Below are 25163 nucleotides of genomic sequence, written 5' to 3'. Positions count from 1 at the left end.
GAAGAAGCGGAGTGCTTTAAGTCCTTCGTGATGGGGGATGGAGGTGTACAGGGACTGGATGTCCATGGTGAAGATGAGGCGTTGGGGACCGGGGAAGCGGAAATCCTGGAGGAGGTGGAGGGCGTGGGTGGTGTCACGAACGTAGGTGGGGAGTTCTTGGACTAATGGGGACAGGACCGTGTCGAGGTATGCCGAGATGAGTTCAGTTGGGCAGGAGCAGGCTGAGACGATGGGTCATCCGGGGCAGTCAGGTTTGTGGATTTTGGGCAGGAGGTAGAAATAGGCGGTGCGGGGTTGTGGGACTATGAGGTTGGAGGCGGTGGATGGGAGGTCCCCTGAGGTGATGAGGTTATGGATGGTCTGGGAGATGATGGTTTGGTGGTGGGGGGTGGGGTCATGGTCAATGGGACGGTAGGAGGAGGTATCTGCGAGCTGGCGTTTGGCCTCAGCGGTGTAAAGGTCAGTGCGCCAAACTACTACTGCGCCTCCCTTGTCAGCTGGTTTGATGGTGAGGTTGGGGTTGGAACGGAGGGAGTGGAGGGCTGCGCGTTCCGAGGGTGAGAGGTTGGAGTGGGTGGGAGGGGTGTGGGAGTTCAGGTAGCGGTTAATATCGCGGCGGCAGTTTGCTATGAAGAGGTCGAGGGCAGGTAGGAGGCCAGCACGGGGTGTCCAGGTGGACGGGGTGTGTTGGAGGTGGGAGAAGGGGTCGTCAGAGGGTGGGCGAGAGTCTTGATTGAAGAAGGCGGCACGGAGGCGAAGGCGGCGGAAGAATTGTTCGATGTCACTCCGTGTATTGAATTCATTGACCCGAGAACATGTGGGAACGAAGGTGAGACCTCTGCTGAGGACTGATCTTTCATCCTCAGAGAGGGGCAAGTCTGGAGGGATGGTGAACACACGGCAGGGCGGGGAGCTAGGACCTGGTGTGGGACTGGAGCTGGATGTGGGGGCGGGGTTAGGCCTGGGGGCGGGGACAGAGGTCGGCGTGGGGGCGGAGTTGGACATGGTGATGGAGACCGGCGGGGGGGCGGGGTTAGGCGCGGTGATGGAACTCGGCCGGGGGGGCGGAGTTAGGCGTGGTGGCGGAATGCGGCGTGGGGGCGGAGTTAGGCGCGGTGACGGAACGCAGCGGGGGGCGGGGTTAGGCGTGGTGACGGAACGCGGCGGGGGGGCGGGGTTAGGTGTGGTGACGGAACGCGGCGGGGGGCGGGGTTAGGCGTGGTGACGGAACGCGGCGGGGGGGCGGAGACACATGCGGCGATGTGGTCCAAATGTAGGTTGGTGACGTCACTGGGGGCGGAAGTAGCTGCGGCGACCACGGAGACAGAGTTCTTCCCCATAGCCGCGGAGGTCGCCAATCTGTTGGCGATTGTCTTCCTGACGATTGCAGAGCAGGTTGTCTGTGCGGCGATCCCGGAGGCGGTTGTTTGGGCCGCGATCATGAAGGTTGCGAGGTCGGTGGGGGCGGAAGTGACGTCATCGGCGGCGGCGTCTGCGGCTGTTGCCGCGGGCGCTGTAGCGGCCGCGTGTGTAATGGCGCCGGACTGGTTTCGGAGGCCGATGGAAGTTTCTGGAACGGTTGAGGAATCCGGAGTTTGGGGGTAAGTGCATGAAAGTTTTTGGTACTTACTGCCTTTAATTTCCGATATGGCTAGAAAGAACTGTTTGTTCAGTCTATGGATTCTTCTGTAAATGAAGAACAGTAGAGGTCCTTTACAGGTCTGTGAGAGAGTTGTCCTGAGCTGGGGTAGGTCGAGTTGCAGGGAATGTAGGTACCGGCGCATGGCTGCAAGCGTGGAGTGGAGGATCCGGAGGGAGGTCCGTTGCTGGAGGCTGCAGATTTGTTGCAGGTACTGGTAGTCCTGGTTGGGTCCAAATTGTGTTGGTCGGAAGGTGATCTGGAGTCCATGGGGGATAAGTCGGTTCCGTAGGCAGGTGCTGAGAAAGGAGATATGGCTGTGGTAACGAGTCTGCTTCAGAATGTGGCTGAAGAGCTTCTGTGCAGAGGAGATGACCTGGGGTGTGCAGTGAGAGAGGGACTCACTGAAATCTTTGTAGAGAGAGGCAGAGAGCTTCTTCAAGGAAGGCATCCTTGTAAGAGGATTCGCAGTAGGTTGAAATCTTCGAGGAGAAAGTGAGGTCTGCAGATGCTGGAGATCAAAGTTGAAACTTTATTGCTGGAACAGCACAGCAGGTCAGGCAGCATCCAAGAAACAGGAGATTCGACATTTCGGGCACAGGCCCTTCTTCAGGAATGAGCAGAGAGTGTTCAGCAGGAGAAGATAAAAGGTAGGGAGGAGGGACTTGGAGGAGGGGCGTTGGAAATGTGATAGGTGGAAAGAGGTCAAGGTGAGGGTGATAGGTCGGAGTAGGATGGAGGCGGAGAGGTCAAGAAGAAGACTGCAGGTCAGGAAGGCGGTGCCGGGCTGGAGGGATTCGGCTGAGACAAGGTGGGGGGAGGGGGGATGAAGAAACTGGTGAAGTCCAAGTTCATCCCCTGTGGTTGGAGGGTTCCCAGTCGGAAGATAAGACGCTCCTCCTCCGATCGTCGCGTTGTTGTGGTTTGACGGTGGATGAGTCCAATGACCTGCATATCCTCAGTGGAGTGGGAGGGCGAGTTGAAATGCTGTGCTACAGGGTGGTTGGGTTGGTTCGTCCGGGTGGCCCAGAGGTGCTCTCTGAATCGCTCCGCAAGTAGGCGGCCTGTCTCCCCAATATAGAGGAGGCCACACCGGCTGCAGCGGATGCAGTAGATGATGTGGGTGGAGGTGCAGGTGAATCTGTGGCGGATATGGAAGTTTCCTTTGGGGCCTTGGAGAGAAGTGAGGGGGGAGGTGTGGGTGCAAGTGTTGCACCTCCTGCGGTTGCAAGGGAAGGTGCCGGGAGTGGAGGTTGGGTCGGTGGGGGGTGTGGATCTGACAAGGGAGTCGCGGAGGGAGTGGTCTCTACGGAAAGCTGATAGGGGAGGGGAGGGAAATATATCCTTGGTGCTGGGGTCTGTTTGGAGGTGGCGGAAGTGACGGCGGATGATGCGCTGTACATGGAGATTGGTGGGGTCGTAGGTGAGGACCAGTGGGGTTCTGTCCTGGTGGCGGTTGGAGGGGCGGGGCTCAAGGGCGGAGGAGCGGGAAGTGGAGGAGATGCAGTGGAGGGCACCATCGACCACGTCGGGGGGGAAATTGCGGTCCTTGAAGAAGGAGGCCATCTGTGTTGTACGTATTTTGAACTGGTCCTCCTGGGAGCAGATGCGGCTTTCTTACTTTCTTACTTTCTTAGCCTAGAATGACGATGTATTGGATAGGAGAAATTAAAAGTAGAATAGGAAAAAGGTTTTGAAAAATATGTAGAACAGCATCAACTACAGGTTAGATATTATCATAATTTCCTACATGCAGAAAAATATTATCAAAGCACTTTACAAAGTAAAAGGAAAGGGAAACAAAGAGATTAAGCTGTGTTCTGAAAAAACAGCCCAAGGAGACAATTGACTCTAAAGAGGGATAGAGCCTTTGGGGAGATACTTCCAAAGGACACAGCATAACAAATAAAAGGAATCCCACCAATAATGGAGACAAATGAGTAAGGTACGAGGAGTAAACCAAATTCAGAGAAAGCTGGGTGTATTCAAGGAAATATAACTGAAAGGGATCACTGAAGTTGGAGGTAAAAGTATGAGGGAGATTTGAAATTGAGAATATGATTGTCAACAAGCATGTTGGATAGTGAATTTTGATCACAATAGGGTTGACAAGATTTAAGAACTTGTAGATGTAAAAGTTTTGTTGGGAATGGCATGGAGAATGCCTAGCAGACTATTTGAGTCATCCAGCTTCAAAATCATAAAGTAATACTACCCAAATTTTTTGCCCTGTATGATCCTATTTTAATATGCCTAATGCTTTGTCACATCAGGGACTGGGAGGTGTTCTTTAGCTAATGAGTAGGTTGGAGTTGGGATGGGGTTGAAGGTTTGGGGTGGTGCTGGTTTAGCTCCTGAGCTGGGAAGGGGTGAGATGTTCAGGATGGGGAATCATTTATACGCTAACTTAGGCAGCTATCTGCATCAAAACATTTGTCTCGACCAGAACTGCTTTGTAGAATTGTTTCAGCCAGATATTTCCAGATTCTGTTAGGTGAGCACAGTTTGAGTAACAGTTTCCTTTCATCATTAGAGGATGCTTTTAGTTGTTGGAACTAGATTGAAGCTCAAATTCAACTGTATTTTCTGCAACATCTGTACAGTTGTGTGTTAGACCATTTTATTTGCTTATAGTTATAGTGATGTTACCTCAATGTCACTTTGCTACAGTATCTATGTATCCATTGATGTAACTAGTTTCCAGAAATCTACTGTTTTCTGTCTTGAGGCTGCTCAGTGATGAAGCTGCCACAGTCCTTTGGGTTAGAGAATCCCAAACATTCACCACCCTCTGACTGAAGAAATTTCTCTTATTTCAGTCTTAAATAGCCTATCCTTTGTCCTGAGCTTATATCCCTTAGTTTTAGACACACTAGCTTGGGAAAGCAAATTATTTACATCCTCCCCGCCATGCCTTATACAGTGGTTAGCACTGCTGCCTCACAGCACCAGGGACCCAGGTTCGATTCCAGTCTCGGGCAACTGTCTGTGTGGAGTTTGCACATTCTCCCCGTGTCTGCATGGGTTTCCTCCGGGTGCTCCAGTTTCCTCCCACAGTCCATGCTAAATTGCCCATAGTGTTAGGTGCATTAGTCAGAGGGAAAGGGTCTGGGTGGATTACTCTTCGGAGGGTCGGTGTGGACTTGTTGGGCTGAAGGGCCTTTTTCCACACTGTAGGGAATCGAATCAAATCTAAAAACAGACCCAGTTGCCTTAATCTCCGCTCATAGCAAAGTCCCACCAACTCAGGACTATTCTAGTGAATCTCACTACACTTCCTCAATGACAAGAATATACTTCCTTAAGTAAGGGAAACAAAACTGTACACAATGCATCAGATTAGATTTCACCAATGCTCTCTATAACTGCAGCAAGACAGCTTTATCCTGTACTCAAATCACCTTGTGATGAAGACTAATATGCCTTCATAATTGTTTGCTGCATTCATGTCTTAACTTTAAGTGACTCCTGAACAAGGGCACCAAATTCCCTTGAGACACCCACACTTCCCAACCTCTCACCATTTAAGAACTATTCTGCTTTTCAGTGTGTTTTTTCTATAAAAATTAATAACCTCACACTTGCATATAGGGGATAAAAATACAGTTCTTTAAAAACTTTCAGCAAACACTCATTGGGAAACTGTGCAAGAACATAATTTCTAGGGAAAACCAACATTTATACTGTAAAAGGAGAAGTGCTGATTGATTGTCAAATAGACTCTGATTTTAGAGGTGTTGCCATGGAAAATGAATCCATGAATGATTGACAAGCGACTATCAGGTTTTGTTTAAATTTTAAAACAGGCCAATTGCTGACTGTTGACTGTCAATCATCATTCACGGGGACATTCTCCATGGCAATGTCTCTACCAGTTTGAGCTCATTGTCTATTTAAACAGCGCTCTCCTTTTATACAGTGTAAATGTGATTTTCCCTGAGAATTGGTATTCATACATAGAGACCTGATGAATGCAAGAGAAAGGGCAGGTGGTACTATCACTGGACTGTTAATCCAGAGACCCAAGTAATGTTCCATGAATCCTACTATGTCAGATGATGGAATTTGAATTCATAAAGTATCTGGAATGAGGAATCTAACGATGACCATAAAACTGTTTTTGATTGTCAGGAGAAATCCATCTGGTTCACTCATGTCCTTTAGGGAAAGGAAACTGCTGTACTACACATGACTCCAGACCCACAGTAATGTGAGTGACACTTAACTGCCCCCTGGACAATTGGGGATAGGTAATAAATGTTAATATGGCCAATGACAGCCACATCCCGTGAATGAATTTGAAAGAAAGATTTGACAAAATAGTTTTATCTCAGCAACACTCAAGTTCTTTGCTACCAAATAATTTCACAGTGTGATCATGTTCTAACCCATTCACTTTGAATATCCAAGTCCTTTAATCCTTCTCATATCTTACATTCCTACCCAGGAAATTTGTTAATATTACAATTAGTTCCACATCCAAATCATTTATAAAGATTGTGAACAACTGTGAACCCCATATTAACCTTTGCAATATCACTCTCATAACAGCCTGTTATCCTGAGAATGATCTATTTATTCCTGTGCTGCTTTATTTCTGTTAAACAATTCTCAATGTATACCAATATATTTTCCCCATGCACACTTATTTTCTTTACTAACCTTGCGTATTTGGCTATTTCCTCCTAGCCAAATGTAAAAACTTCTGATAATCTAAATAATCCAGACTTTCTGGTTTTCCTTTATCAATGCTACAAGAAAATATCTCAAAATGCTTCAACAGGTATGTCAAACTTGATTCTCTTTCATAAATATATACTGACTCTGCCTAAAGTTGCTATTCTTTCCAAACTGTCCAGTTATCCATCCTTTATAATAGATGCTAACATTTTTCCACTACTGACATCAAACTAACAGGTCTATAATTCTTCATTCACCTTCTTCCTCCCTTCTTAAATAGTATGGTTACATTTACTACTTTCCAGTCCATGGAATCTTTCCAGAATATATAGCATTGTGAAATATAACCACCAATGTATCCATTATTTCTCTCGCTACCTTCTTCTCCACATGTAATGGACTTATATTTCTCCTGAGTATACAAGCAGGAGACTGGAAGAACACAGCAAGCCAGGCAGCATCAGGAGGTAAAGAAGTCGACGTTTCGGGTGTAACCCTTCTTCAGGCTATTTCCTCCTAGCCAAATGTTTCCTTTTCTTAAATGTAAAGAATCTTTCACAGTCCACCTTTATGTTCCTCCCTCATTTAAATTCACTTCCCTTTCTTGATCAGCTTCTGTGTCCTCCTTTGTTGGTTTCTAAATTATTTCCAATCCTAAACTTACCAATTGTTCTTACGAAAGCCAAATCCTTTGATCAATTGCAATCTTTCACTTCTTTCATTGACCATAATTGATTTATCTTCAACTTTGGGTGTTTGTGCCATAGAGGAATGTATTTATGTTCTAAACCATATTGTATCTCTAAGTACTTGCTGTTGCCAAGCTACTATGTAATACTTTTGTCAACCATAGTGAATGCAGCCCCATTACCTTCATAATTTATTTCAGGTCTAAAGATCCTAGTTTCAAAATGAACTATACCACATTCAAACTTAATTATGACATTCTATCACTTTACAGTTACTATTTCCCAATGGCTCTGTTTAGCAAGATTATTGATTAGCACTTGTTATTGCACAATAATTTAATATCAATAAATCCCAAATAACACGATCTTTAGCTGGTTTCTCAATGTACATCTGCAGAAATTCACCTCACACACACTAAGGGGTATGAGCTCAGTGAACTATTTGTCCTCCTTCTGTGCTGTAAATGATTCTATAAAAGCTAATAGCATAATTAATATATGGACGTTTATAGTTCTGCCTGTGCTTAGATTACCAAAATGAACTAGAAAATTACCATAATCTCACAATAGTTTATAAATTATTACTTCAAGAAGATCATTACTGATCCCCTGGTAATTCATTGAAACATCTTAAATACCTTGGTAGAAAATGTTAAATTCAATTGAATGAATACTGAGGTATTTTTCATTTTGTTTTCACTTCTTTTCTCATTTAGAGCATGTTTTGAAGAACTTCAGTCTGACTACTTGAGCACGTGGTTCATCCTTGATTATCTATCAGATGTTATTTATATACTTGACATGTACTTAAGAACAAAAACAGGTAAGTGTACTTATATTTATTTTGTCAAAGAGTTTTGAGGCTATTTGCCATCTATGTGAGGGTCGATTTTAACCCCCATTGCTGGACTGTAGCAAGCAGGAATGGAAAATTCACAGTGCTGTGTCACTTTCTGGCACCTAACTCCAAATCATCTCAGGGACAGGATATCTTAGATATGGTTTTGTGAAATGAGAATGGGTTAATTCATAATCTTGTTATGACAAGGCTTGTGATAGAATTCTTCATTGGAACAGAAAGTAAAGTAGTTCAATCCAAAAGTAGGATCTTAAATCTAACCAATGAAACTATGCAGGCATGAAAGACAAGTTGACTGCAATAGAAAATACACAAAAGTCACGATAGCTCTCAATATTTAAGGACTAAATGCATCCATTACAAAAATTATATATTTCATTTGGGTGAAAGAACACAACAAAAAAGTTTGTCCAACCTAACAATGAAATTGAGGATAGTATTAGCTCCAAACATACATCATATAAAACATAGCAGGCCAGAGCAATGGGAGCAGTTTAGAACTCAGGGAAGGAAGACTAATAGGATGATTAAGATGGAAAAATAGAGATGGAGAGTAAACTTGCAATGAAATTTAATGTAGACTGTAAGAGCTTCTAGATGTATGTAAAAAGAAAATAATTAGTGAAGACAAGTGTAGGCCTTTACAGTCTAAAAAGGCAGAATTGTTCTTTATTCATTCATGGGATGGGGTTATTCCTGGCTAGGCAGCATTTATTGCCCATCCCTAGTTACACAGAGGATAGTTAAGAGTCAACTGTATTGCTGTGGGTCTGTAGGCCAGACCAAGAAGGGATGGCAGTTTCCTTCCCTAAAGGTCATTAGTGAATCAGATGGGTTTTCTCAATAATTGACAATGGATTCATGGTCATCATCATCATTAGATTCTTAATTCCAGATTTGTAAAAATATTAAATTCAAATTTTAATATCTGCCATGGTGGGATTCAAACCTGGGTCCCCAGAACATTATCTGGGTCTGTGGCTTAGCAGTCTAGCAATAATACCACTAGACCATCATCTCTCCGTAATTGCTAATGAAGACGAAGGAAATTGCAGAGCAATTAAGCAATTACTTTTTTTAACTGCTTCGCAGAAGAAGGCACCAAAAACCTCTGAGAAATGATAAAGAAGCAAAGTTCTGTTGGAAAGTAGGAATTAAAGGATATTGGTATTACAGGTACTTAAAAAAAACTACAAAGAAATTAATGAAAGTGAAAGCCGATAAATCCCCAGAGGCAAGGCCTGATAATTTTCATTTCAGAGTAATAAAGGAGGTGGTCATGGAAAGGGTGGATATAGTAGTTGACACCTTCCAAAATTCTATAGATCCTGGAACAGTCCCAGCAAATTGGAGGGTGGAAAATTTAACCCCACAGTTTAAATATGGAGGGAGGAGAAAATTGGGAACTACAAATTGGTTAGCCAACATGAGTAGTGGAGAGAAAGCTGAAGCCTATTATAGACAATGTGATAACAGGACATTTAAAACATACCAACAGTATTATACAACGTCACGTGGATTTATGACAGAGAAATCATGTTTAACAAACCTACTGGAGTTTTTTGAAGATGTAACTAGGATATATCAGATAATGATCTGATCCAGGATGGCAGTGCCAGCAAGGAAAGCAGTGTTCGGGCTCCTGAGTCCATCCATTCCAGACCAGCTGCTTCCTTCCTTCTTTCTATACTCTTTTCATCTTCTTTCTTTTTCTTTTCTTTTTCTTCACCTTCTTCCTGTCAGTAGTGGCAGAGAAGGTGACATCATAAAGGAGGATGGCCGGAGCAGGACTCTCTGGTGGTGGCCTAGCCTGGCAGCAGAGTGAGGGACACATGGTTGTGGTAGGCCCAGAGGTGGACTCCTAGTTGTGGTAGACTTAGAGAGGGAGACCTGGTTGTGATATGTCCAGAGCGGGATTCCTGATTGTGGTAGACACAGAAGGGGACTCCTGGTTATGGTAGGCCCATAGGAGGACTCCTGGTTCTGGTAGGCCCAGAGGGGGACTTCTGCTAGTGTAGACCCAGAACGGGGGACTCCTGGTTATTGGTGAGGCAGCGGTGACAGTGGTGCTGGGTGTTCCTGGTTAAGGGATAAATGTGGATCCAGCATGAGACCCAGCATCGGCATCTGTGTGGACGAGATGGATACTGCGGCAAAGAGATGGCACCTGAAGAGTGGCGACTCTGATATTGGTGGATCCAGCACAGAGAGCAGTGAGGTGGTAGAGGAGGAATGATAGTGTAGGTGTCATTGGTGAACCTGTTCAGGACTCATAACCCATGGCAGAGGCAGTGGAACAAAGATGGACTCTCTTTTAGCTATATCTTTTTAATTCTTTCTATTATTATTCAAAATGGCGTTGGATTGTGGTGAAGGTTGATGCTTTTCACTATTTTACTGTATTATTCACTGTAAAATACAAGTCACAAAATATCATTCAAATTCAAATTCAGACAAGAGAGAACCAGTAAATATGCTATATTTGGATTTTCAGAAAGCTTTTGATGACGTCCAATTTAAATGGTTATTGTGAAAAATCAAAGCACATTTGTGATAAAAATGGATTGAGAATTGGGTGGACAAGCAGGAGGTTGGAAGAACACAGCCAGCCAGGCAGCATCAGGAAATTGAGAAGTCGACATTTCGGGTCTAACCCTTCTTCAGGACTGGGATGGGAGGAAGGGGAGCTGTGGATAAAGGGGGTGGCGGGGGCAGGGTGGCGAAGTGAGGATAGGTGAAGACAGGTAGAAAGTACGACCTGGTTGGTCAATGTGAGGGATGAATCCAGTTGGTGGCTGGGAGAAGTGGAAGGGAGGTTATTTGAAATTGAAGAACTCAACGTTGAGTCCTCCGGGCTTTATACTGCCCACGTATAAGGTGAGGCGTTGTTCCTTCAATTTGCGGTTTGGTTCATTGTGGCAAAGGACGAGGCCAAGGATGGTCTTGTCAGAAAGGGGGTGGGAAGGGGAATTAAAATGGGCAGTTACTGGGAGGTCCATTCGGCCTCTGCGGACCCGGCTGAGATGCTCAGCAAACCATTCCCTAAGTTTACGTTTGGTCTCCCCGATATAGAGAAGACCACATCGTGAGCACCGGATATAATAAACTAAGTTGGAAAAGAGGAAAGTGAACCTCTGTCTCACCTAGGAGGATTGTTTGGGGCACTGGATGGAGGTGAGAGTGGTGGTGTACTGGCGGTTTTGTGTCTGTTCTGGTTGCAGGGGAAGGTACCTGGGGGTTCGGGAGAATTGGTGGGGAGAGTGGCGCAAACCAGGGATTGGCGAAGGGAACGATCCTTGCAGAAGACAAAGAGGGGTGGGGAGGGGAAGATGTCCTTGGTGGTGGGGTCTAGTTGGAGTTGGCGGGAATGTTTAAAGATGATGCATTGAATGCAGAGATGGGTTGCTGTCTTTATTGCATTTGGAGGGGATTGGCTTTAGAGCAATGGAACGGGGAATGGAGGTGGTGCGGTAGAGGGCTGTCTAGATGACATGGGGGAAAAGCGCATTGTTCGAAATAGGTGGACATCTGGGATGCTTGGGAGTGAAATGTCTCCTTGTCTGAGCAGATGAGGTGGAGGCAGAGGAATTGGGAGAACACAATGGAGTTCTTGCCAGTTGGGAGGAGGTGTAGTTCAGGTAGTTGTGAGAGTCTGTGGGTTTAGAGTAAACGTCCAGTTGGAGACTGTTGCTAGAGATGGAAATGGAGAGGTCAAGAAAGGGGAGAGAGGTGTCTGAGATGGACCAAGTGAATTTGAGGGTGGGGTGGAAGTTGTGGGCGAAGTTGAGGAACTGCTTCAGCTCAACCTGGGTCCAGGACGCTGCACCGATGCAATGCCTGTGTAGGTACTGAGTTGGGACGGCTTGACATGGCCGACAAAGAGCCAGGCATAACTGGGGTCCGTCCGAGTGCCCAAGCCCATTTGCTGGATTTGGAGGAAATGGGAGGAGCTAAAGGAAAAGAGTTGAGAAGCAGACAGAAAGAGAGTTAAGTGTCTTTGCACACAGTTCACTAAAAGCAAGCATGCAGATACAGCAAGCAGTTAATAGGGCAAGTGATATGCTGGCCTTCCTGGCAGTACAGGTACAAGGAAGTCTTAGTGAAGCTGAACAGGTTTTGGTGAGGTCATACACGGAGTACTGTGTATAGTTTTGGGCTCCTTACCAATGAAAGTATATAATTTACATAGAGGTAATGCAACAAAGGTTGACCAGCCTGATTTAGAGTCATAGAGATGTACAGCATGGAAACAGACCCTTCGGTCCAACCCGTCCATGCCGACCAGGTATGCCAACCCAATCTAGTCCCACCTGCCAGCACCTGGCCCATATTCCTCCAAACCCTTCCTATTCATATACCCATCCAAATGCCTCTTAAATGTTGCGATTGTACCAGCTTCCACCACATCCTCTGGCAGCTCATTCCACACACGTACCACCCTCTGTGTGAAAATGTTGCCCCTTAGGTCTCTTTTATATCTTTGCCCTCTCACCTTAAACCTATGCCCTCTAGTTCTGGACTCCTCGACCCCAGGGAAAAGACTTTCCCTATTTATCCTATCCATACCCCTCATAATTTTGTAAACCTCTATAAGGTCACCCCTCAGTCTCCAACGCTCCAGTGAAAACAGCCTCAGCCTGTTCAGCCTCCCCCTGTAGCTCAGATCCTCCAGCCCTGGCAACATCCTTGTAAATCTTTTCTGAACCCTTTCAAATTTCACAACATTTTTCTGATAGGAAGGAGACCTGAATTGCATGCAATATTCCAACAGTGGCCAAACCAAAGTCCTGTATAGCCACAACATGACCTCCCAACTCCTGTACTCAATACTCTGACCAATAAAGGAAAGCATACCAAACGCCTTTTTTACTATCCTATCTACCTGCGACTCCACTTTCAAGGAGCTATGAACCTGCACTCCAAGGTCTCTTTGTTCAGCAACACTCCCGCGGACCTTACCATTAAGTGTATAAGTCCTGCTAAGATTTGCTTTCCCAAAATGCAGCAGCTCGCACTTATCTGAATTAAACTCCATCTGCCACTTCTCAGCCCATTGGCCCATCTGGTCCAGATCCTGTTGTAATCTGAGGTAGCCCTCTTCGCTGTCCACGACACCTCCAATTTTGGTGTCATCTGCAAACTTACTAACTGTACCTCTTATGCTCGCATCCAAATCATTTATGTAAATGCCAAAAAGTAGAGGACCCAGCACCAAGCCTTGTGGCACTCCACTGGTCACAGGCCTCCAGTCTGAAAAACAACTCTCCACCACCACCCTCTGTCTTCTACCTTTGAGCCAGTTCTGTATCCAAATGGCTAGTTGTCCATGTATTCCATGAGATCTAGCCTTGCTAATCAGTCTCCCATGGGGAACCTTGTTGAATGCCTTACTGAAGTCCACATAGATCACATCTACTGCTCTGCCCTCATCAATCTTCTTTGTTACTTCTTCAAAAAATTCAATCAAGTTTGTGAGACATGATTTCCCACGCACAAAGCCATGTTGACTATCCCTAATCAGTCCTTGCCTTTCCAAATACATGTATATCCTGTCCCTCAGGATTCCCTCCAACAACCTGCCCACCACCGAGGTCAGGCTCATTGGTCTATCGTTCCCTGGCTTGTCTTTACTGCCCTTCTTAAACAGTGGTACCACGTTTGCCAACCTCAAGTCTTCCGGCACCTCACCTGTGACTATCGATGATACAAATATCTCAGCAAGAGGCCCAGCAATCACTTCTCTAGCTTCCCACAGAGTTCTCGGGTACACCTGTTAGGTCCTGGGGATTTATCCACAAGACATCCAGCACTTTCTCCTCTATAATCTGAACATTTTGCAAGATGTCACCATCTATTTCCCTACAGTCTATATCTTCCATATCCTTTTCCACAGTAAATACTGATGCAAAATATTCATTTAATATCTCCCCCATTTTCTGTGGCTCCACACAAAGGCCACCTTGCTGATCTTTGAACTGCCCTATTCTCTCCCTAATTACCCTTTTGTCCTTAATATATTTGTAAAAACCCTTTGAATTCTCCTTAATTCTATTTGCCAAAGCTATCTCATGTCCCCGTTTTGCCCTCCTGATTTCCCTCTTAAGTATACTCCTACTTCCTTTATACTCTTCTAAGGATTCACTCGATCTGTCTATACCTGACATATGCTTCCTTTTTGTTAACCAAATCCTCAATTTCTTTAGTCATCCTGCATTCCCTATACGTACCAGCCTTCCCTTTCACCCTGACATGAATATACTTTCTCTGGATTCTTGTTATTTCAATTCCGAAGGCTTCCCATTTTCCAGCCGTCCCTTTACCTGCAAACATCTGCCTCCAATCAGGTTTCGAAAGTTCTTGCCTAAGCTGTCAAAATTGGCCTTTCTCCAATTTAGAACTTCAACTTTTAGATCTGGTCTATCCTTTTCCATCACTATTTTAAAACGAATAAAATTATGGTCGCTGACCCCAAAGTGCTCCCCCACTAACACCTCAGTCACCTGCCCTGCCTTATTTCCCAAGAGTAGGTCAAGTTTTGCACCTTCTCTACTAGGTACATCCACATACTGAATCAGAAAATTGTCTTGTACGCACTCTCCATCTAAACCTTTAACACGATGGTAGTCCCAAGTCGATGTTTGGAAAGTTAAAATCCCCTACCATAACAACCCTATTTTTCTTCCAGATATGAAATTTCCTTACAAGTTTGTTTCTCAATTTCCCTCTGACTATTAGCGGGTCTATAATACAATCCCAATAAGGTGATCATCCCTTTCTTATTTCTCAGTTCCACCCAAATAACTTCCCTGGATGTATTTCCGGGAATATCCTCCCTCAGCACAGCTGTAATGCTATCCCTTATCAAAAATGCCACTCTCCCTCCTCTCTTGCCTCCCTTTCTATCCTTCCTGTAACATTTGTATCCTGGAACATTAAGCTGCCAGTCCTGCCCATTTCTGAGCCATGTTCCCGTAATTGCTATGATATCCCAGTCCCGTGTTCCTACCCATGCCCTGAGTTCATCTGCCTTCCCTGTTAGGCCCCTTGCATTGAAATAAATGCAGTTTAATTTATTAGTCCTACCCTGTCCCTGCCTACCCTGACTGTTTGACTCACTTCTGTTCTCAGCTGTACCCGTCTCAGATCAATCTCTTTCCTCACTATCTCCCTGGGTCCTACCCCCCCCACCTTACTAGTTTAAATCCTCCCAAGCAGTTCTAGCAAATTTCCCTGCCAGTATATTAGTCCCCTTCCAATTTAAGTGCAATCCATTCTTCTTGTACAGGTCACGTCTACCCCAAAAGAGATTCAAATGATCCAAAATGTGAATCCTTCTCCCATACACCAGCTCCTCAGCCATGCATTCATCTGCTCTATCCTCCTATTCCTGCTCTCACTAGCTCATAGCACTGGGAGTAATCCAGATATTACTACCCTTGAGGACCTTTTTAAGTGTCTGCCTAACTCTCTGTAATCTCCCTTCAGAGTCTCAATCTTTTCCCTTCCAATGTCGTTGGTTCCAATGTGGACAATGACCTCCTGCTGGCCCCTCTCCCCCGTGAGTACATTCTGCACCCTCTCTGAGACATCCTTGATCCTGGCACCAGGGAAACAACACAACATTCTGCTTTTTCTCTGCTGGCCACAGAAACGTCTGTCTGTACCTCTGACTACAGAATCCCCTAACACAATTGGTTTCTTGTTGCATGAGAGCCAGTCTCAATACCAGAAACTTGGCTGTTCGTGGTACGTTCCCCTGAGAATCCATCACCCCCTACATTTTCCAAAACAGCATACTTTTTTGAAATGGGTTTAGCCACAAAAGACTCCTGCCCTAGGTGCCCACCTCTCTCACCCTTCCCTGAGTTAACCTATCTATGTGACTGTATCTGAGACTTTCCCCCCTTCCTATAACTGCCATCCATCACATACTGTTGCAAATTCCTCATCACTTCTATCTGTCTCTGCAATCGGTCCACTTGATCTGATAAGATTCGCATCCAACAGCATTTATGGCAGATATAATCCACAGTAACCCTTAAACTCTCTTTAAACTTCCACATCTGACAAGAAGTACATATCACTGCAAAGGCCATTTTTGCTCCTTCACAATCTACAGACCCAGAAAATAACACCGTCTTATTCCTCTCCATACACTGCCCCAGGTTAAATTAATAGCTATGGCTTATATTTTAAGTTTAATCAAGAGACTTATCTCCAAAAACATATAATCAAGAAAGAATCCACTATACTCAATACTGCAGCCTTTCTGTTGGACAGACTTAAATCAACAATTAACTTATCTGATTCTGTGCTGTGAACTTTGCCCAACAGTTCCTCCAAGATTAGTTGTGAATTTCATTGTTTGTTAATTTTCCCAGATGCACTTTGATGTCCAGCGACACACATTTCTGGAATGGCAGGTTTGTCATAGGATAGGTTACATTGACTGGACCTATATTCACTGGAATTTAGAAGAAAGTTTTGATCCCCTTACTTGAGGAAGGATGCAGTTGCATTGGATGTCCCCGTCAGAAAAAAAAATCACTAAATTAATTCCAGAGATGAAAGGCTAGGCTTCAGGACGGTTTAAGCAGTGTTGCCGTATGCATGCTGGAATGAGATGAGATCTAATTGAGCTACTAAATGGAATTGACAAAGTTGAGCTGGAGCAGATATTTCATCTTGTGGCGTAATCTAGAACAAGAGGTCATAGTTTTATGATAAGGGGTGGCAGATTTAAAACAGATGAGGTGGGATTCTGAAAGTGTTGTGAATATATGGAATTCACTGCCATTGAAGGCTATGGAGGCATGGTCACTGAATATATCTAAAAAAGAAATGGTTTTCTCAAAGCTGAAGGTGTCAAGGTTTAGGAGGAGCGATTGGAAGTATGATGTTGATGTAAAGTATAAACTGTTATTATGTTGAATGGCAGAGTTGGCTCAGTGGATGAATGGCTTTCTCCTGATCCTATTTTTTATGTTTCTCTGTTTCTCTCCACCACTGCTATGTCTTGACATTTGTAGCCTTGGAACCTGGCTGCTTCAGGTGGATGCCTCAGTCCATAAATTAACCAGAGACATGTGAGATTCATGGGAAGGCCCATTAAGTAAGCACAGCCTGCACTTCAATCACTTGTACTTGATGTTGAGTGGCCAAGCTAACCAACTGTCCTTGATGGGACTGTTCAAGAAAATAAGATATGTCTTGCTTTATATAATAGTTAGGTGAGGCCAGAAAGCACACTATTTGCAAAAGGTGAAATTTGAAAGTGTGTGGAATTTCATGTAGAATACACAGATATTCTCACACTAATGCATTGCTTTGTGGCTAAATCCTAAAATAGAAATTAATACCCTAGTTTTCAACATATTTGGCAGTACTTAATGTATTTTGGTTAAAATGTGTTTCTCTTACTTTTTAATTGCTCTTCTCGCTTAAATCTTACGCCATATCTATTTCCAAACATATCATTAATTAATTATTTTGGTACTTTTTTTCACAGGGTATCTGGAACAAGGTTTATTGGTCAGTGATGGAAAGAAACTCAGAGAAAGATACTTCGCCACAATCCAATTCAAATTAGATGTCATCTCACTTATACCAACTGACTTTCTGTATTTTTTATTTGGACTGGAATATCCAGAAATTAGATTAAATCGTTTGACTAGGATTAGTCGATTGTTTGAATTCTTTTCAAGAACTGAAACTCGGACAAACTATCCAAACATTTTCAGGATTTCCAACCTTGTCATGTACATTGTGATCATTATTCATTGGAATGCTTGTGTGTATTTTTCAATTTCCAAAGCTATAGGGTTTGGGGCAGATACATGGGTATATCCAAATGTATCTATTCCAGAGTTTTCCCGGCTTGCTCGGAAGTATGTGTACAGTCTCTATTGGTCAACACTGACACTAACTACCATTGGTGAAACACCTCCTCCTGTAGAGGATTCAGAATACTTTTTTGTGGTGGCTGATTTCCTGGTTGGAGTGCTGATTTTTGCCACCATTGTTGGTAATGTTGGTTCTATGATTTCCAACATGAATGCAGCTCGTGCAGAGTTTCAGTCAAGGATTGACGCCATCAAGCAGTACATGCACTTTCGAAAAGTGAGCAAAGATTTGGAAAAGAGAGTTATCAAATGGTTTGACTACTTGTGGACAAACAAAAAAGCTGTAGATGAAAGAGAGGTCTTGAAGTATCTTCCTGACAAGTTAAGAGCAGAAATTGCCATCAATGTCCACCTTGATACACTGAAAAAAGTTCGAATCTTTGCAGATTGTGAAGCTGGTCTGCTGATTGAGTTGGTGTTGAAGCTAAGACCCCAGGTGTACAGCCCAGGGGATTATATCTGTCGCAAAGGAGACATTGGTAGAGAGATGTACATCATCAAAGAAGGGAAACTTGCTGTTGTTGCTGATGATGGAATTACTCAGTTTGTGGTTCTAAGTGATGGCAGCTATTTTGGTGAAATTAGTATTCTGAATATCAAAGGTAGTAAAGCTGGGAATAGAAGAACAGCAAACATTAAGAGTATAGGCTACTCAGATTTGTTCTGCCTCTCCAAAGATGATCTAATGGAAGCACTCACAGAATATCCTGATGCAAAAGCAATGCTGGAAGAAAAGGGAAAGCAAATTCTAATGAAGGATGGTCTTTTGGATTTAGATATTGCCCAGCTTGGAGCTGACCCAAAGGACATGGAAGAGAAGATAACAAGACTTGATATGGCAATTGATCTTTTACAGACTAAATTTGCTCGACTTCTGGCAGAATACAACTCTACACAACAAAAACTAAAAGAAAGAGTAACAAAGATTGAGAATAAAATTAAACAATCAGGGATACAATTTGAATATTCAGAACTGGTAGATGCTGAAGCACCAACTGAAACTGAAGAAAGTAAAAAGTAGTGTAAGTATGCATATTAATAATACAAAGCTAATACTTATTTTTTGCATTACTGTATGTACTAACAATACATATCTCAGGATGAAAATTCATTTAAACTTTGACAAATTGTTATAGAAAGGATATTTCACTGTGTTTAAAATATATATTATACATAAAATTCATACATATTGATGAGTTACAACTGAAAGCTGTCTGTTGGGAATATATTGGAATTTAATTACAGGTCACAAGCAAGTATTTGTATCAGGATAGAATATTTCTTGCAGTACTCAAAATTAAAGCTGCACTGTTAAGTAAAAATGTCAACAATGCTTATTTAAATCTACTGTATATGTAAGAAATTTATATTTACAGTGCACCTTACTCAGTATTTTCCAAAATACTTTACAGAAAAAGGATTATTTTCAAAGCTCAACCATGATTGTAATGGAGACATTATGTATAATATGTTAAAAACAACTGTATTCAAAAATCTATATTATCAAGTTTATATGTTTTTGTAACCATGGCTGTGCAATTTCTTAATGTTAGTCAAGTTCTCACCTTATATTACTCTCCAGTGCTAAACCAAATGGCATTTGCAGAGTCATGAGCTGGGGCTGGGGAGAGGGGAAAATCTCTTGTGGAAGAGGTCTCTTCAAGTGCATTCTGTTTTCTTACCAAATCCACAATCTTATGACATTGAGGCAGTCTTACAGATGCTGCCCACACACCCAGACCTTTCACATAACTTTGTGAATATTTCTATTGGCCCCCTTGCTCAGTCCTGGCTGTGGGAACTAAAGGAAAAATAAGGAGTCATTACACCTGGATGAATGCCCGAACATTCACCTTAAAAGGAATGAAGACATCTTCCTGAAATAGTGGTGGTCAGTATAACCAGATTTCTGCCATTTCCCTGGAGATTTGTTAATCTCATGCTGGAGTTACAAGACGAAACTGGTAGAATTCTTGGAGACTTTGGGTTCCATGATTCAGTAATAAATTATTGTTAACTGTAAAGCAATCATGTTTTAAAGAATAAGTTTACATCTGAGTTGTCACATAATTTGAAATAATATATGAACATAAAATACAAACAAAAAATGACTAAGTCATTAGTAATAATTGACACTTTACATTTAGTGAAGTTGCAATCTGGAAATAGAAATATTGTGGGAATTTCTAGCTTCAGTTTTGTCTTGGTTCTTCAATGGAATCTATTGTTTTATCACTCTCATTAACTAGGTCTCAGAAGTGCATGAGGACAGGGAGATTCTGCACAAATCATATATTGTCAGACTACCTCTGTAGCAGGTTAAAATAACTGTAGAAATTGATTAGTCTGGGAAGGCAACAATTTATTTCTTTATAGAATGTTGTTAAAAGATGAATGTGTACTAATAAACTAATGTGTACTGAAAAAAAGTAACATGCTATGGAATAATACATTTTATATATGAATTAATCATTAATTATACATTGAATCTTAAATATGTTGTGCTGCCTGACCTGCTGTGCTTTTCAAGCACCACACTAATCTTGCTTCTGATCTCCAGCATCTGCAGTCCTCACTTTTGCCTATGTTGTACAAAAGTCCATTACTTTATGCTGCATTTGAAATTTTGTCAGAATTGTATTTGATCAAACATATAGAAGAAATAAATATTGAAATAAATTTACTTTATACTATTATTCATGATGACTATAAAATGGCTACTTAGAGTCTGTTTACATGGTTGTTAACAACTTTTCAGATACGTGAACAGAGTATACTTGAGCAGAACTCTCCAGTGGTAGAGTTGAAAATTTCTTTCTATTTACACATGACATTATTACTGTGTGATTGTATAAAATTAAACACCATAATAATTCACAGGTGCATTTGAAACCTTGTGGGTTCTTGCTAAAAGTGTAATAATCCAGGACCTCTGCTGCTGACCCTGCTGAAGCTGCAGTTAGATGGAAGTGCAATGATTTACCTAGTTATGTTAACTCTTGCTAACGAGACTAGAAAGTTTGCCAAAACAGCAAAAGGCTTTTATTTGTTGAGTCCACATTTAAGAAACTATTCTGAATGTATTTGGGATTGTTGCTGGATCCTTGAGTGGAATTTCTGAATTGAGCTTGTCAGTAAACCAGATGGACCAGCACAATAGAAAAGCTGACAGCCAAAGAAAAGCAGAATCCAGAGAAAGTGCTTTCCACCACAGGTTCATTCCCCTGCTCCATAAACACTGATTTCATTTTTAAAAAGACAGAAATTCCACTGTTACATGATTATCCTGAAAGTGAAGATTAATTCCAGGACTTGGTGCACCCCATTTTGCCCTGATTTCCTGCTGTTCCACTGGTTTGGTACTGGAGTGATAGTGGGAATGCATTGGAATGGACACAGAACTTCAGTCCTTTGTTAAAAAAAGGGATGTTATTCATGACATCTTGCAGCCAAATAATTAAGAATAAATTGTGTATTTGATAAGGATTATTTAGGCCCATGTAGAAATATATTAAGTTAAAATAGATTTTAGCTTCATTTTTATTCTACCTTACAGGTCACAAATCAAACGTTTTATGCAGTATTAAAAAGTACTCTCTAGATTTAAAGTAAACAGGTTTTGAAGTAGTCTTTCTGTTCTACTAATTCAGTAATTTCTGCTGTTCAGTTTGAGTTCATCAGGGTAAACCAACTAAATAGGAATGAAGAATATCAATGAATACTATCAATATAACAGTAGGGCGGTGACAATGAACTCATTTTTATGTAACAGCTATCATAAATTCGAAGTCAGATTGTTTTTTTATTACACTTAACAGTTAGGCAATTTTTATTGTTTGGTGAGCAGGGTTTTGTAAGTCAAGTATTTATGCTGAATATATTTCAGGTTTTTATCTTTAATGTGATATTCTAAGTGGTTTAAATTTTTTATATTATTTAAAATTGAAGTTGTGCACAAGCCATGGATTTGCAAATAATTGATTCATTTAATAGGCTGGCATTTGTCTGATATTTAGAAGGATTGGAAATACTCTGAAAATACAATACTGATAAACTCGAAATAATGTCAATTATATTTGTTGTGAATTTAACAGATCTGTTTCTGAAGTTCACCCTTAACTCTTCTTCTGTACATTCCTGACATGTTAATTTAAAAGGTTTTTCTACAAACTAGAATTTCTTATTAAGTTCATTCATGCAATGTGGGTTCATTGGCAAGGCCAACATTTGTTAAAAATCTCTAATTACCCAGAGACTAGTTTAGAGTCAACCACGTTGCGATGGGTCTGGAGTTATGTGTCAGCCAGCCAGATAAAGACGACAGTTTCCTTCCCTAAAAGACATCAGTGAACCAAATTGGTGTTTGGAACAATTGACAATTGTTTTATGGTCAAAAGGTGTGGCGCTGGAAAAGCACAGCAGATCAGGCAGCATCTGAGGAGCAAGAGGGTCGACGTTTCGCGAGTAAGCCCTTCATCGGGAATATGGGGTTTCGTTTTATGGTCACCATTTGAATAGCTTTTCATTCCATATTCTTTAATTAATTTAAAGTTCTCCATCTATTGTGGTAGTATTCAAATCCATGTCCCTAGAACATAGGGCTGCATTACCTGGTTTATGAGTCAGTAACATTATCACTACACCACCACCTTTCTGTTCCAACTGGGATGGTGGATGACTTCTAAGGGACAAATATTGCGGTGGCATAAGACATGGATTTGCATTGCAAACCAAATTCCAAATGGAATCAGTCAGTTAAGTTGGGGAGGTGATGGTGCAGTAATATTGTTGCTGGATTAGTAATCCAAAATCTCAGACTAATGTTTAAGGGACATGGGTTAGAATCCCACCATGGCACCTTGAGAAATTTGAATACAATAAAATCTGGAATTTAAAACATGGCCGAATGGTAGCCCTAAAAATATTGTTAATTGTTCACAAATCATTAGCCATTTTAGCTTATTTGTGGCTCTTCAGGGTGTGACTCATTCTGCAAGCCAATTAATTCAAGTGTAATTTGAGTTGGGCAGGAAATGCTGACCTTACCAACGACTCCTACAAGAATTTAAAGAAATTATAATTTTGTAAATTATACTACAATAGCATACTATAGAATATGGCACTATGAGAATCAGTTATAGCAAATTGCGCTGTAGAACATTGTTTTACCTGTTCAGCAGAACATTCGCGCTATCCAAACAGCACCCACAATTTGTCAATCATGTTATAGCCAATTCACGCTGACAAAGCCATGTTATACCAGAACTACCTATATTTCTGGTACCTATCTGTAATCGGTGTGTAATATAGTCTGATGAGAGTCTGAAAGCTAATGAGGTCATGTTACATGTTCGCTTTTGAAATATCCTCACTGAGGTCTGGCAGGTTAAAGGCCCCCAATCAATGAGGACAATTAAGAGCAGGCAATAAATTTTGAAATTGCTCGTGATACCTATTTTTCCAAGTCATTTTAAAAAAACTGTCAGAGGAACAGCAGCATTCTGTAGAAGACCGATGTTAGTAGTGTTCAGGAATGTTATGGTGAAGGTGAAATTTGGTCCCTCGGATTTCACAACAAGGAAAGTAAAAATAGAATAGTTTTAGGAGGCACATCAGCTTCATCACCAAGACAGCCTACTTACCCATCTGTACTATTACCTGTCTTCACCCTGTTTCAGCTGAACTATGGGTAAGCTCACATTAATGCCCTTGTTATTCTAAAGTTGATTATTTTAATGTTTTCCTGCTCAACTTCTCAGATTACAGCCTCCATAAACTTGAAACTCATAGAATGGTGTTATTCTTCCATCATTTCCCTGCTCACTGACTTATATTGTCCTGAGTCAGGTAACACTTCCAATTAAAACATTCACATCATTACCTTCAAAAGTTCTTCCATGTTTTCCTGATTCTCCACCTCAGTAACCTTCTCAATCCTGCAACCCTTCAAGATATCTGCACTCCTCCATTTCAGCCAGGAGCATGTCATTAAGTTTCATCATTTCACCTCACCTCCAGCTTTCATTTGTGATATTCAATTGTTTAATTGGTTTGTGATTGATAATGTTAGTCTATTTACTGATCTATGTTCACCATGCTTGATTGATTAAGACTGGGCATCTGAGAGTGAAACTAAACAGGGGCAAGAATTGTACGTATGTGTGAAGACATCTTGTAATTGAAGAGATACATTAAAGCAGTCCTCTCATCCTGCTTGGGCAAGTATGCCCTTCTTTAAGCAAGGAGACTGTACAATATATGATTCTTCTGGTGTATTTTAACTAATGCCTTGTACGGTCCTGAGACCTCTTTACACTTGTACTTCACAGCCTTTATAACAACAGTCAACATTTCATTTGCCTTCCCAGTTGTACTCTGTACATGTGCTAATTATTAGTGATTCATATATAAGGATACCCAGATCCCTCTGAATGAAAATACTTCCCAGTCTCTCACCATTTAAAAATTATTCTTTTCTTACTTTCTCACCAAAATGGATAACTTCACATTTTGTCATATGCTTTTCCTTCACACGTTCTTACCCACTCACCTAGCAGGCAGATTTTAATATGTAATGCCGCCCCATGAGGTGAGTTTGGAAGTGGGAGAGGACATTTGATTGGGCAAGATAATGCAAGATGTGCACTTCAATGCCTCATTGCTTCTACCCAGTTAAGTCCAGACAGAAAGGCAATAGATGTCCTTACCACACAGATGCTTGGTGAAGTCCTTAAATGGGTTTCTAATTCCCCAACAGATACAACACGGCTCTCACACCATTTCTTCAACTCCCCTGTTGTCAAGATTAAATTCTGCTTAATATGTTCCTGTCCTTCAGAGCTTGGTAATATTCTGCTCACCATTTATTTTCCCAGCAGGTCCTACGCTTGTTGAGAGCATCCTTAAAAAGGCATCAGATCACATAATGAAAATGGTTGCCTAACACAGCCTAGTGTCTGAGAGAAATATGGCATTGAGTGTATTTCAAGTACTGTATCCTATGTTGCAGGACATTGCCTTCTTATGTTTTACTTTTGTTTCCTGCACAGAAAACAATCACAATCCACATATACCCCTTTGATACTGTTTCTTGACTACACACTTTGAACCTAAATCCCTGACCAGTGAGATGAGGTACCTGAAGCCAGGAAAAAGAACCAGCTGATGAAAACCTCTTGGGCATGAGGGAAGGTTAGAAGTAGGACCAAGAAGGTGCCAGTGGGTAGATCATGAATTCTGCTGGCTAAAGAAAAATGCAGTAAGAATGGGAATTATCCTGAAACGTAATCCAAAACAGGAGCAGTAGACCTGAAGTAGCTAAATATAAGAAAACTAATGAATATATTAAATCTATATTAAACCTTAAGTAAGCAGAAAATAGCTAATAGACAACA

The 25163-nt window shown here is 42.0% G+C and overlaps 1 protein-coding gene across 1 annotated transcript in view; it reads left to right on the top strand.

Annotated features, from left to right (window-relative positions):
* The window catches only part of cnga1b (cyclic nucleotide gated channel subunit alpha 1b), a 52092-nt gene extending 31644 nt beyond the window's left edge, over positions 1-20448 (top strand). The window contains exons 7-8 of the mRNA XM_087987898.1: positions 7725-7831; positions 17376-20448. Of these exons, the coding sequence (XP_087844024.1) occupies positions 7725-7831; positions 17376-18790 (1522 nt within the window). The 3' untranslated portion in view covers positions 18791-20448. The remainder of the gene's footprint in view (positions 1-7724; positions 7832-17375) is intronic.
* The last annotated feature ends 4715 nt before the right edge of the window (positions 20449-25163 follow it).

Source organism: Chiloscyllium plagiosum, unplaced genomic scaffold (genome assembly GCF_037043375.1).
Source record: "Chiloscyllium plagiosum isolate Xiang-an unplaced genomic scaffold, Cpla_swu_hap1 HiC_scaffold_1, whole genome shotgun sequence".
NCBI classification, from domain to species: Eukaryota; Metazoa; Chordata; class Chondrichthyes; order Orectolobiformes; family Hemiscylliidae; genus Chiloscyllium; species Chiloscyllium plagiosum.
This window is presented reverse-complemented; position numbering and strand designations above follow the sequence as displayed.